Source organism: Syngnathoides biaculeatus, chromosome 22 (genome assembly GCF_019802595.1).
Source record: "Syngnathoides biaculeatus isolate LvHL_M chromosome 22, ASM1980259v1, whole genome shotgun sequence".
Taxonomy (NCBI): domain Eukaryota; kingdom Metazoa; phylum Chordata; class Actinopteri; order Syngnathiformes; family Syngnathidae; genus Syngnathoides; species Syngnathoides biaculeatus.
Genome location: NC_084661.1, coordinates 4,975,060 through 4,988,672, shown reverse-complemented (window position 1 = coordinate 4,988,672; position 13,613 = coordinate 4,975,060). Strand labels below are relative to the sequence as shown.

At 39.9% G+C, this 13,613-nt stretch overlaps 1 protein-coding gene across 23 annotated transcripts in view; it reads left to right on the top strand.

Moving 5' to 3' along the window:
* fmn2b (formin 2b) overlaps window positions 1-13,613 on the top strand; it is a 205,305-nt gene that overhangs the window by 185,922 nt on the left and 5,770 nt on the right. For all 23 annotated transcript variants that reach the window (XM_061810173.1, XM_061810172.1, XM_061810170.1 and 20 more), the window contains 7 exons: window positions 1,015-1,161; window positions 1,954-2,013; window positions 7,356-7,476; window positions 7,586-7,678; window positions 8,885-8,936; window positions 10,429-10,578; window positions 10,709-10,790. In XM_061810173.1, the coding sequence (XP_061666157.1) occupies window positions 1,015-1,161; window positions 1,954-2,013; window positions 7,356-7,476; window positions 7,586-7,678; window positions 8,885-8,936; window positions 10,429-10,578; window positions 10,709-10,790 (705 nt within the window). The remainder of the gene's footprint in view (window positions 1-1,014; window positions 1,162-1,953; window positions 2,014-7,355; window positions 7,477-7,585; window positions 7,679-8,884; window positions 8,937-10,428; window positions 10,579-10,708; window positions 10,791-13,613) is intronic.

Sequence of the window (13,613 nt, the reverse complement as noted above, 5' to 3'; positions counted from 1 at the left end):
CTGAACATCCTCTCCCTGATCTTGGGTCCAGTCTCCACTCCGACGTGACACAAACTCATCCATCCATCCATTTTCTAAGATGTTTATCTCCACAAGGGTCGCTGGAGTGCCCGAGTTTATCCCAGCTATCTTTGGGGAGGAGGCAGGGTACACCCTGAACTGGTTGCCAGCCAATCGCAGGGCACATGGAGACAGACAACAGTCGCATTCACAATCACACCTAGGGGCAATTTCGAGTCTCCATTTAATTCATGTTTTTGGAACGTGGAAGTAAACCTGAGTGCCTGGAGAAAACACATGCAGGCACGGGAGAACATGCAAACCCCACACAGGCGAGGGCTCAGACCTGTGAGGCCAGCGCTCTACAGCTGTTCCACTGTTCCGCTGTGACACAAACCATATTAATCAATGTACTTTGTTTTGAATAGTGCTGGCATTTACAATGTATTATCGCTTCAAACATTTGGAAATTTAGTTTCCCTTTCATAACCTTGAACACTTTTTAGTACAAAATTCCTCAAGTTTTGCCATCAATGATAAGTAGTTGAGTCAAGCAATTTCAATGCGTTGCTGATGAAACAGATATTGATTTCTGTATATTGGCACTAATACGGTACTAATTAGTCTGTTGGGTATTTTTGTACAGTATTGCATTGTTGCTGTTTTATTAAACCAGAAATTGAGGAGAGCAAGTCCATCTTCCTGGGATCATGCAACATTAGTCAGACCGAACACTCCCATGTCTGCTAAGGAAATATATTGGGCAATTACCTAAACAGGTATAAACAAAAAGAAGCTCCAAGAAGAATTCTTTGAACAATAGTTTTTAAATTCTGAGAATCAATTGGACACTAACTGATAATGACAAAATAAAAAATAAAATGTAGCAAATGACACAAGATAAGACATAAATTACAAATAATCCAACCTTACCAACAGATTCAATTTAATCAAATATAAATCTAAAGAAAACTTTCAAGTGTTCTAATGAAAAAAATATCTATTTTTGTTCAGGTGTTACAGGAGAGTAAAAAGGTGAAGCAGGTTTTAGGTCTGGTGTTGGCTTTTGGCAACTTTATGAATGGAGGAAATCGCACGAGAGGCCAAGCTGATGGTTTCAGCCTTGACATCCTTCCCAAACTAAAAGATGTCAAGAGCAGTGTGAGTAAATAGAAATACATATTTAAAGACTGAGTGTTGTGAAGTACATGAAGTGGCTAAAAACTGTATTGAGTGTAAAAAAAATTTTTATACTATGTACAGTATTAAAAATGTTTCATGATTTTTTTACCCCAAATTTCCACACTTTTAGTGTCAAATTGACAGGACGATTTTTGTTCCTGAAAAATTATCATTAGAGGTTTAATTACACATAATTTACTGAAACAAAACAAGCATAGGGCAAAGGCTCGATGACTAAACACATTTATGCGATCATACTTGTATGTACCAATATACTGTACCGTATTAGTGTCATCCTAGCAAAGTTCTTGTGCTAGTTCCATTCATCCATCCATCCATTTTCTGAGCCGGTTATCCTCAGTAGGGTCGCGGTAGTGCTGGAGCCCTTCCCAGCTACAGTATCTTCGGGCAGTACACCATGAACTGGTTGTCAGCCAACTGTAGGGCACGGAGAAACAACCAGTTGTACTCACAGTCACCCCTAAGGGCAATTTAAAGTTCCATTGATCTAAATTGGCACAATTTTAATCAGACAAAAAGAAAGCAATCACATTTAACGAGGATTTTTTCCAGTTCCATGAAAAATTAACATGACAGTTAAGTGGAGTGAGGTTAGTGAAGTACAGCTTCATCTGAACAAAATAAAAAAGAAAACCATGGTGAATTCATAAATGATGAGTGAAAACTGAATTTAAAAAATAAGTTCCAGATGTAAAAAATTTTAGTGTGCCTGTAACTCCCTTCTGTTTTGTTTTTCCTCTCTACATACAGGACAGCATGAAAAGTCTTTTGTCTTACTTAGTTGCATACTACCTGAGGAATTTTGATGAGGTGAGCATTAACACTACATGACATTTTATTTAGAGATCAAGTTTTATGTAAGGTATTGTTGCCATTGGATTGTTATGGAGGTTAACCCCTTCAGTCTGCATTTTATTAAATGTGAAATACATGCTTTGTATTTTTCCAGTCTGGAGATTCATTTGTGAGTTTTAAACCATCCACTTTTTTCCTCCGATGAACTCCTATGTTGTTATGGTGATGTTTTAGGCCTTTATTTTGTTGTACATTGAAGGAGTTTGAGTTTGGTGCATTTCATGCAAATTGTCAGACCTCATGTTTTAGTAGACGTCTGACTTAATTTTATTGTTTTAATCATTCACTATATCAAATGATAATCAAATAATTTATTAATCTAAATCATGGCATTAGCTACATTGACTTTCTCAAGTTAATTTGTATGGGGTCATGAGCAGATAAATTTATTTGCTCAAACGTCAGCTTTTTCATAATTTTGGAGAAGACGAATACACTCTATACAAGTTATTCCTGGGTTTTCAAGTCAGGACACCTCTAATTACTATGCAGTCAATTCGCCAAGTATTTACTTTTTGTTAGTCAGTGGTGATTTTACATACACTTACAACATAAATCAAGTAGTACTGTTTTTACCAGTGTATTTAGTTTAGAAGATAAAGTTGAAAACTTGAAAATACGTTGTCAACTATGATATTCATACAATTAAACTGTTGATTAGCTGATGCAAAGCAGAAAATAAGGTATCAGTTTATTATGGCATGTGGAAATGCTATGGAAACTTATTATTTATAACAATGTGTACTTTCACACTGATGTAAAGTTTAAAACAATTATCATGCTTTGTTTTGACAATTTGAGATGTATACCATTAACAATACAGTTTAAAATTCAGGTCTTTATAGTAATAAAAAGGAAATTAGCATTTTGATCAATTCCCTGCCACTGCCACTCCCAAGCCTGAATTAAAATGGTTGAGTTGCGTCAGGTTGGAACAGGGAAAAGCTGAAAGTCTATCCATCCATCCATCCATTCATTTTCTGTGCCGCTTATCCTCACAAAGTTTGTGGGAGTGGTGGAGCCAATCCCATCTTTCATTGGGCAGGAGGCAGGGAACCCTGAACTGGTTGCCAGCCAATCCCATAGCGCATGGACACAGACAACAGTCACACTCACAATCACACCAAGGGGCAATTTAGAGTCTTCAATTAATGCATGTTTTTGGGATGTGGAAGAAACCGAAGTGTCCGGAGAAAACCCACGCGGGCACGGGAAGAACATCCAGACTGAACACAGGCGAGGCTGGGATTGGAAACCGGGTCCTCAAAACTGTGAGACCAACGCTCTACAGCTGCCCCACCATACTAACGAACTGAAAGTTACTTCTTTAATAAAGTCAGAAAAATATATTAGCTAGTGAGCAGATGTAAAAAGAATTGAGAATAAAAACCTAGATTTTGCAAACATACTATGCCTACTTTAAACTACTTACTTTAAATGTTAGCTTTTCAATTTAAGAGTTCAGAGTAATACTGTTTATTTTCATGGAATTATATTGAAGGTCGAGTTTTTTGGTCTTTTACGGATACTTTGATGCCACCTGGAGGACATGGTGCCCTTAGCATTTGACAACAGAATGTTAGCTAATGGGTGAGTGAGTAGTCCATTGTTAGTCCAACAATGGAAAAAAAAAAAACAACGCAACAGTTAATTTACTGTTGCATAGTTGCTTACCTCCAATTTACGATCCAACCATCCATCCATTTTTTGAACCACTTATCCTTACAAGGATCAAAGGAATGCTGGGGGCTATACCAGCTATTTTCAGGCAGGAGGCGGGGTTATACCCTGAAGTAGTTGCCAGTCAATCACAGGACACACAGAAACAAACAACAAGTAGCACTCACAGTCACACTTAAGGGATATTAAGAGTCCTTTGGGATGTGGGAGGGTGCCAGAAAACCCACACAGGCACAGGGAGAACGCGATAACTTCACACAGGCGGAGGGGGGATTCGAACCTCAGTCCTTAGAACTGTGAGGTAGACTATCTAAGCAGTCACTCATTGTTCCACTTTGCTAACTTGTCCAAAAATATCCATCCATCCATCCATCCATTTTAAAAGTTTATCCTCATGAGGGTCGCGGGGAGTGCTGCAGCCTATCCCAGCTGTCATCGGGCTGCAGCGGGGTACACCATGAACTAGTTGCCAGCCAATCGAGGGCACATGGAGACAGACAACAGTTGCACTCACAATCACGCCTCGTAGCAATTTAGAGTGTTCAATTAATTTTGCATGTGGAAGGAAACCGGAGTGCCTGGAGAAAACCGACACAGGCACGGGGAAAACATGGAAACTCCACACAGGCGGAGCCAGGATTGGATCCTCAGAACTGTGAGGCCAACGCTTAACAGCTTCGTCATCATGCCGCCTACAAAAATATCCTTTTCATATCAGTTTGAAGTTTTTTTAAATTGACATATGATTGACAATTGTCATGTTCTTTGTTAGCGGCACGCTGGATCACCTGGAAAGCCTCACAGTTCTGAGGTCCCGGGTTCAATCCCGGAGCCACCTGTGTGGAGTTTCCATGTTCTCCCAAGCTTTAACCTCCTGAAGTCAGTTGACCATGTATGTCAGGGGATGGCCAACACGCGGCTCTCAAGCCAAATGCAGCTCTTTGCCTCCTTTCGTGCGGCTCTCGTGAAAGCACGAAAGCATATCGCTCTCAGTTTGAGTTCATTACGGTCGTTGCTAGCAAGTGTTGCTTGCATTTATTATGGTATTTCCGTGTGCGCTTTGCTTAATAGTCTACTGACATGTCAAGCATGATTTTTAGTATGCTTTTAATAAAAAAAAAAAAAAGGCAGCCATAATGCACCCATCCGTTTTTTTCACCACCCGTCGTGATGTTGTCGTATATGGATTTTTGCATCTCCTGCCATGAAAATCCTCTTGAGGGATTTGTGCTGGAGAAGAACCAGGAAGTGAAGATTTTTAGCAGGGTCGAGTGTTTATATTGGTTTATACCTATTGCACAGATGAAAGTTTACTTGGTTTTTCATCGTCTTAGCCAAAATGCTGGCTCGTTGTATTGCTGGATTTTGCTCGAACACCTGGGAGGATGGATTCACTCTTCACACTTTTCCAAAACACCCGGTTCGTCATGAAAAATGGATTGCACAGGTGCAAAGGACGAGAGCTTTGTGGGTTCTAAATGACAGGTAGGTGTGTATAGAGCTATTTAAAAAAATAATAGTTGGGTGGGACTAATTTGTCTCACAGTTTATTGCATATGTTACGTGTGAATTTAGAATAAATCCCCTTGGTCAAACCGGCAACACATAATAAACCACTTGTATTGCGTTTAAGAAAATTTAATCAGGGCGGCACAGTGGATCAGATGGAAAGTGTTGGCCTCACAGTTCTGAAGTCCTGGGTTCAATCCCGGACCCACCTGTGTGGAGTTTGCATATTCTCCCCGTGCCTGTGTGGGGTTTCTCTGGTCACTCCGGTTTCCTTCCACATCCCAAAAACATGCAACATTAATTGGACACTCTAAATCGCCCCTGAGTGTGATTGTGAGGGCGGCTGTTGGTATCAATGTGCCCTGTGATTGGCTGCAACCAGTTCCGGTTGTACCCCGCCTCCCGCCCATTGACAGCTGGGATAGGCTCCAGCACTCACCATGACGCTTGTGAGGATAAGCGGCTAAGAAAATGGCTGAAGGGATGGATAATTTAATCACACACACAATACAATACAACACAAAACATAATAGAAGTACAAAGACAGTTTAGCAGTGTGTAACATGAGCTAACTACCTAACGAGACGTAAAGTCACCAAACTAAAAATACTTCTCCGCCTCATATAGGTAGTGTATGTTTACTTGTTTGTTAGCAGCAGGATGAATAAAAAGCTCTTTCGGTGTCCGACAATATAATCCTTTTCACGGAACGTAACAAAAGATCCGCGTCATATCTGTTGTGTCCGTTTAATTGTTTGTTAGCAGCAGGATGAATAAAAAGATCCCTCTGTGTCCGACGACATAATCCTTCTCTCAGAATGTAACCAAAGAGCCACGTCATATCACTGGTCGCCGCAGTCAGCAGCCGTTTCACCTGATGCGGAGGTGGGTCAGGCCGGGAGGCTGGCTGCCCTGTGTTGTCACACAGCTGGCGGGGAGGAGAAAGGAGCTCCCGCCCACTGGCCATTGGTGTCTGGGCACCCCTGACGTACTTACTTCGCCCGGCATGTACACTACATACTCAAGACTTGAAAAGAGTTAGGAAATCGAACAATTATAGCTGTTATTTTGAATATTTTATCCGATTCCTCATCCGTCTGTCTGGGAGTCTGTTGTCAGTTAGAGGAGATCCGCGGATTGTTACGGGTATTGTGACAAAAATTTCCTTGTGCGTCTGTGCATCGTGCGTATCCGTGAGGGAGACTGGAAGAAAAGAATGATGGCAACAAGGGAAGAGTGGCTTTACTGTTCCTGACACCAAGCTCAGCAGACTTGGTTGAACTAGTAGTTTGTCTGTGTGGCGAAGCACACAATTTTAATTTTATATAATTACTGGCAGGTATTCTATAGGAGTTGATTTTTCTCATCATGTTGGTGTATGACATTTACAATAAATCTGGCTAAGCAAAGGTATGCATCCGAGGAGGGAATGATGTTCATGTGTATGATGTGTCTCTTTGGCTCTTTCATGTGATTGATGTGGCTGTTTGCTGTAACACAGTAAAAAATGTGGCTCTTCATCTCTGACTGGTTGCCAACCCTAAATGAATGTAATCACTGTGGAGTGATAGTAGTTGTTTATGATGACAAACTTGTCATTGTGTTGTCGTCTCTGTCTTTGTCACTGCATCCAAGTTTCTCTCTTCACTGTCAACGTTTTAACACTCATCTTGGCCCCCATCTAACAAGATGGTAAAATTTTACCGGTATGTCTTATATCAACTGATTACAGTTATAAAGAGAAAACAAAAATGAAATTGCTCTTCTGGTGCTTGAGTTTCAAGGCAAACTATTTTCCAGATCCTGATCTCCAACAAACGAGCAAATACCAGTGTTCAAAAACAATATTGTCGAGCTAATACACATTTTATTTGTATCCATTTGTATCCAATATTTTTACAGAGGCATGAGTAACTAATTTGAGTAAATTTTTATTCCTTTCTGCATAAAAGCAATGTTTTCCTTCTACTAGTTCCCTTTACCAATTGAAACATCTGGTGCATGATAATGTAATGTTTCCCTTAATAGAGTTTTGATTGTTTTCCTGCCAGATTAAATAGTGTTTGTATTCTCTGTGTATACATTCATTCATTTCCATGTTTCTGCAGGATGCTGGAAAAGAGACTTGTGTCTATCCTCTCCCTGAGCCTCATGAGTTGTTCCAGACTTCACAGATGAAGTTCGAAGACTTTCAGAAAGACCTGACTCAACTCAGAAAAGACCTTAGATGTAAGTGTTATTTACAGTGAGGCAACATAATATGTGGGGGAAGTGGAATAAATTATAGTACTATAAACTGTTTGTCCAACTTCATAATGCAAATATTTGGGAATTTTAGCATGTACCTCAGAGGTGGAAAAAGTCTGCAAAGCATCAGTTGATGACAACCTACAGCCTTTCAAGAACAAGATGGGTGATTTTATTTCACAAGGTATTGAAAAAACATAAAGTTAAACAAAGTTAGTTAAGAATTTCCTGGAGGTGCAAAGTGTGTCAGATCAAATGATGAAGCAGAAACTTTAAAGCAACGGTGTTATCCATCCATCCATTTTCTTAGCCGCTTATCCTCACAAGGATCACGGGCCGTGCTGGAGCCTATCCAGATGTCAATCGGCAGGAGGCAGGGTACACCCGAGTTGCCAGCCAATCGCAGGGCACATAGAGACGACCAGCCGCACTCACAATCACACCTAGGGGCTATTTAGAGTGTCCAATTCATGTTGCAGGTTTTTGGGATGTGGGAGGAAACTGAGTGCCTGGAGAAAATTCAACGTTGTTATGTTCTATTTATTTAGTTGTAATACCAACAGGTAAGATGAGGAATAGAAGAAAGAGAAATATTTTTGGAAGGAGCTAGATGAAGTAGTAAGAGCTTCCGGGAAGAGAGAGAGTTTTGCGATTTGGTACACATTGTAATGGACATGTTGATAATGGAAACAGGGGTGATAAAGAATCTATGAGGAAGTTTGGTATTGAGGAAAGGAATTAGAGACAACTGGTGGTGGACTTGGCATGGATGTGGCAGGAACATAAAATAACCAAGAAGAGCGGAGGTAGAAGGATGGAAGTTGATTATCCTTTGTGCAGATGATGTATGTCTTCTGGAGGGCATTATTATAGGGCAGTGGTAGGGAAGAGTGTAGCTAGACAACATGGGCCAATGTTGTGTAAGATGACTGTTGATGCTAAGGAAGATTAAAAAGAAAAGGGCATAGTAGAGAACCATGTTGTGGATGGTGAGAAAGGATGAGTATGGTGCGGCTTTTCAAGAAGAGGTGAGGTAGGCTCTTGGTGAGGAGAAGGAGCTTCAAGAAGACGGGCCCACCACAGGCAATGTGACTGAGAGACAGGCAGGAGAGTACTTGGTTGCCTTCCTGGAGAAAGTGGGAGAAGGAGACCTGGTGATAGACCCTGTGCAGGCCTTGGGAAATACTACTACTCCAACAACTAATAAGAATAAGAATCTTTATCATCATAACCATAATCACCACACACAAACATCAGCAGATAACCACATAGGAGAAGAAAAAAACACATGAAGACACATGAACATACATGAAAAAAGAATGTATAAAATAATGTTTTACCATATTTTCTGGCCATGTCACAGTAATTCATATGCATTATTCTTTGATAGCTCAACAAGATCTTGAAGCATTGGAAACTCATCTCAGCAGCACACACAAGCTGTAAGTACAACCATTGATATGGCCATAGATGTAACGTGGTATTGTTGGTATTTGTAATATTGTTAAACTGGTAACATTAGTGTTTGTATATAGTTGTCAAAGTTAAATTATAATGACTTCAGAATACACTCACTCAAACACTGATGCCTTTAATCCCTTGAATGGACTATGAATGTACAGTGGAATCGTAACAGACTGTTAAGGGGTGGTGTTCTCTGATATAGCCATGTCCGTTACATTGAAGCACTTTTTGAAGCACACAGTACAAAATCATTCGCTTGATTTTCTTCCACTGATCTGAGAGTCTGTGGGGGTGGTAACTTTAGCCGAGAAGCCCAGAATTACCTCTTTATAGGGTTAACATCTCCAACTCTTCTGGGGGCATCCCGAGGCATTCTCAAGCTAGTTGAGAGACATTGTCTCTCCAGGGTGTCCTGGGTTGTCCGCAGGGTCTCCTCACAGTGGAAAATGCCTGAAACATCTCACCAGGGAGTCGTCCAGGTGTCATGCTAAATGGATGCCCAAGCCAACTCGTTTGGCTCCTTTCAATGTGAAGGCACAGCTCTCTACTCTGAGCACCTTCCAGATGACCAAGCTTCTCACTCTATTTCTGCAGGGGACCCAAGACACCCTGCAATGGAAAAAAAAAATTCCTCCTTCTATCCGGGATCTTTCGGTCATGACTCACACCGTGAACATAGATTGACCAGTACATAGAGAGATTTGCCTTTACGCTTGTCAGGTTTAAAAAGTCTGACTATTAAAAAAAATACACACAGACAAGGGTTCGACTTTTACTTGCTGCAAGGGGAGCGACAAGGCCTCTCCCTGCTTCCAACCAACTCCAACTCGTGTCCCCTTGCAGCTTCTTGTTATTCACATAAATGATGTGTATATATGTGTGTTTGATTGACTACATCTGTCTGATTGATTACATCTGTCAGATTGATGACATCTGTTTTCAAGACAATGAGTTGAAAGGTAGAATTTAGGTGATGATGTGTAACCAATTACAGTATGTACACAAAGAGAACATATGGATGATTTCTTTAACATTTCCCTCCTGTTTATCATTTTGGAAATACAAGTGGGGACATCAGAATGCTGTTCCATTTTCAGAAAGTTCATAATTTACACTTGCGTGTATAAAAGGCATCAAAATTTCCTTTTGGCTGTAGCTGTATACAATCAGGGTCTACTTGTTGTAGAAGGGCATAGATCACAAAAACATTTGACCTTGTCCTCCATATTTGCATTGCCTTCCTCACATCTTTAAACCCGAACCGTGACAAATGATACTGAACAATGAAAGAACATTTAAAAAAAATAAAACAGAATTTTATTTTATTTTTTCATTTTGTCCCATTATTAAACTGGAGAGTTTATGAATGATGAGCAAACTTGGGAATGCAAACTTAAAATGTACAAGATCAGAGCTAAAAACTGTATAGTTTCTCATAAGATTTTCTTGTTTGTTTGTTTGCATTGACAGATTCCTTGAGCTTGCATCACTCTACTGTATGAAAGCAAAAGCAGGAGAAAAGGAGGTTTCACCAAACACTATCTTTTCTCTCTGGTATGAGTTTTCGTCTGACTTCAAGGACCTGTGGAAGAAGGAAAATAAATCAATTCTTAAGGAGAGGTAAATATGTGTTAGAATCCCCTGCCATAGCGGTTTCCTCAAAACTCCAAAATTGGACTTTACACAAATATCATTTATATCACACACATTTTTTGATGAATCACAACATAGATGCATCTACATTTTACAGGTTAAAAGTAGCAGAGGAGTGTTTCCGACAGGCCAAAGAGCGGGCCTCCTACAGTGTGAAACCCAAACATGCTACAGGAATTGTAAGTTGACCCCTTATGATCCATATTTCATTTATTTAAACATCCTGTCTATTACCTGGAAGTGCAAAACAATATAACAAGTTTTGAAAAACTTAAATTTCAGAAAACAAATTCACAAAACTCAAAACACTTACTTTCAGAAAAAAAAATGTAAACGAGTAATTTTTCACATTTTGTAAGTTTTTTTGCTTTTGTTTTTTCTGAAATGTAAAAATGTTTCTGCTTTTCTAATTTTTTTTCCCAGAAAAGTAATTGTTTAGGCTTTTGTTGTTTTTCTGACATGTGTTTCACAAATTGTTTTTGTTTTGTAGCTCCAGGCCACTGTATTTATTTTTTTTTCATTTATTTTTTTTACAATTTGAACTTTTCCCAGGCATCCAGAGATAGGATCGCTGCCATTCTTCAATTAAATTATACAAATTATCCACAACCTAACTTAAAGGAGGACCTTGTCGAAAAAAATAGGAATGGGAACGCACATTAAAAGTTTGTAGATGAGGGTTCAGTGTTTCTTTTAATGCCAAAATTATCCACAGATTTCACCTAGAAACATCTCTAAATTGGAAACTATTGTTGAAATTCTTCTCTCACTCAGACATTTGGCATTTTGTGGCTGATATTGTGAAAAACAATTACAAACAAACAAAACCAAAAATAACATAATGTACAATGTTCAAGCCTATGCATTTGAGCCAAAATACACACAGGCGGAACTTAGACACGTTAGAGAGGTTTGGTGCAAAACAAGTACACAGGCAACATAATGGCATTCATATTTAGGGCCAACATTCAACACTTCTTTAACCACATTACTACTTTGGAAATGATTTGACTGTACTTCTGCTGAACAGCTCTGTGAAGAATAAGGTGATCTGTGTAGACTTTGAGTTAGGATGAGGACAAAAGGTCTGGGGCCTCTGCTTTGTTATTTTTGTTGTTGTTTCAAGATGTATAGCACATGGTGTTTGTGGATGGTGAGTAGAGGACTCAGAGATGTTGACGTGGTCAGTTGTGTGAAGTGTTGGGTGTGGGGTGTGAAAGTGTCCTTTTCAAATCTGCAGTAGAAGCTGTTCAAGTCGTTAGCGAGTCTACTCTTGTTCTCGTCCTGGAGGGATCGTCACTTGCAATTGGTTAGCAATTCTAATGCACGTCAGACTGATTTAGACTCATTAGCGCAAAACTGGTTTTCCAACTTGGATGCACAGTTTTTCTTTGCAATGTTATTTTTTTTAATCAGCTGATTTCTAGTCCGATTATATAGGGCCCTATCCCCATGTTAAGATGGGCAGTGAACCAGAGCTTGTAATTGAATGTGCAAAATTACTTTGCTGGAACATGCAGTGGGGTCAGGGGCTGAAAGCAAACGACCATTGGAGGGGATTTACAAAGATCAACGAGCTCCACAAGTACAGACAAGTCTTTTTTCATCCACTCATTCTGTATTTAATATAGGTATACCATTTCCATTCAACACATGAATGATTGGGATAGATTCATCAAGTCTGAGGATATTTCAGTCGCCCGTGTTTATCACCAGCTCATTTGTATTTAATCATGTTGTATTTTATCATACTGACCTCGTGATAATGCTCCATTCATGCACGGATTGAGCCCGTTGTAGGGATTTGCAAATTTGGACCCTATGCGTGTTTGCTGGTCGAGGAAGGGATGACCAATGATGAGAAAAAGTTAACAGCAAATGAATTTATTACCAAGAAATGTGCAATACAGACGTCCGGGTCTTATCTAGGTATCTGCCGCACACGAGATGTGTGTCTTCTGGCAGTATAGCCCAAAGAAGAAGACAAAAACTGCCCGGTAACACAAGGTTTTTTATATGTATGGGTCCATGGTAAAACTGAAAATAAGTATTTGAACACCTGAGAAAACCAATGTTAATATTTGTTACAATGGCCTTCATTTGCAATTACAGAGGTCAAACGTTTCCTGTAGTTGTTCACAAGTTTTGCACACACTGCAGGAGGGATTATGGCCCACTCCTCCACACAGATCTTCTCTAGATCAGACAGGTTTCTGTGCTGTCACTGAGAGACACGAAGTTTTTGCTCCCTCCATATATTTTCTATTGGTTTTAGGTCTGGAGACTGGCTAGGCCACACCAGAACCTTGATATGCTTCTTTCGGAGCCACTCCTTGGTATTCCTGGCTCTGTACTTCGGGTCATTGTCGTGTTGAAAGACCCAGCCACGACCCATCTTCAATGCGCTGACTGAGGGAAAGAGGTTGTTCCCCAAAATCTCACAATATATCGCTGAGGTCATCCTCTCCTTAATACAGTGCAGTCGTCCTGTCCCATGTTCAGAAAAACACCCTGCTAAAAAATTTCCATCGAAATTCTGTAGAAAATTTGTACAGAACAACTTGTTCTATACAACTTTGGCTTTGATTGTCTATAGAATTTCTTCAGAACAAATTGTTTCTACAGAAATTCTATAGGACTTGGATCCTAAAGTTCTATAATTCTTTAGGAATTCTTTAGAACTACTTTAAAAATGTTCTGCAGAAAATTTTTTAGCAGGGCACCCCCAAACCATGATGCTACCACCCCCATGCTTCACAGTCGGGATGGTGTTCTTGGGATGGAACTCATCATTTGTCTTCCTCCAAACACGGTTAGTGGAATTATGACCAATAAGTTCCATTTTGGTCTAATCTGACCACAAAACCTTCTCCCATGACTCCTCTGAAACATCCAAATGGTCATTGGCAAACTTAAAACGGGCCTTGACATGTGCTGGTTTAAGCAGGGAACCTTCTGTGCCATGCATGATTTCAAACCATGACGTCTTAATGTATTACCAA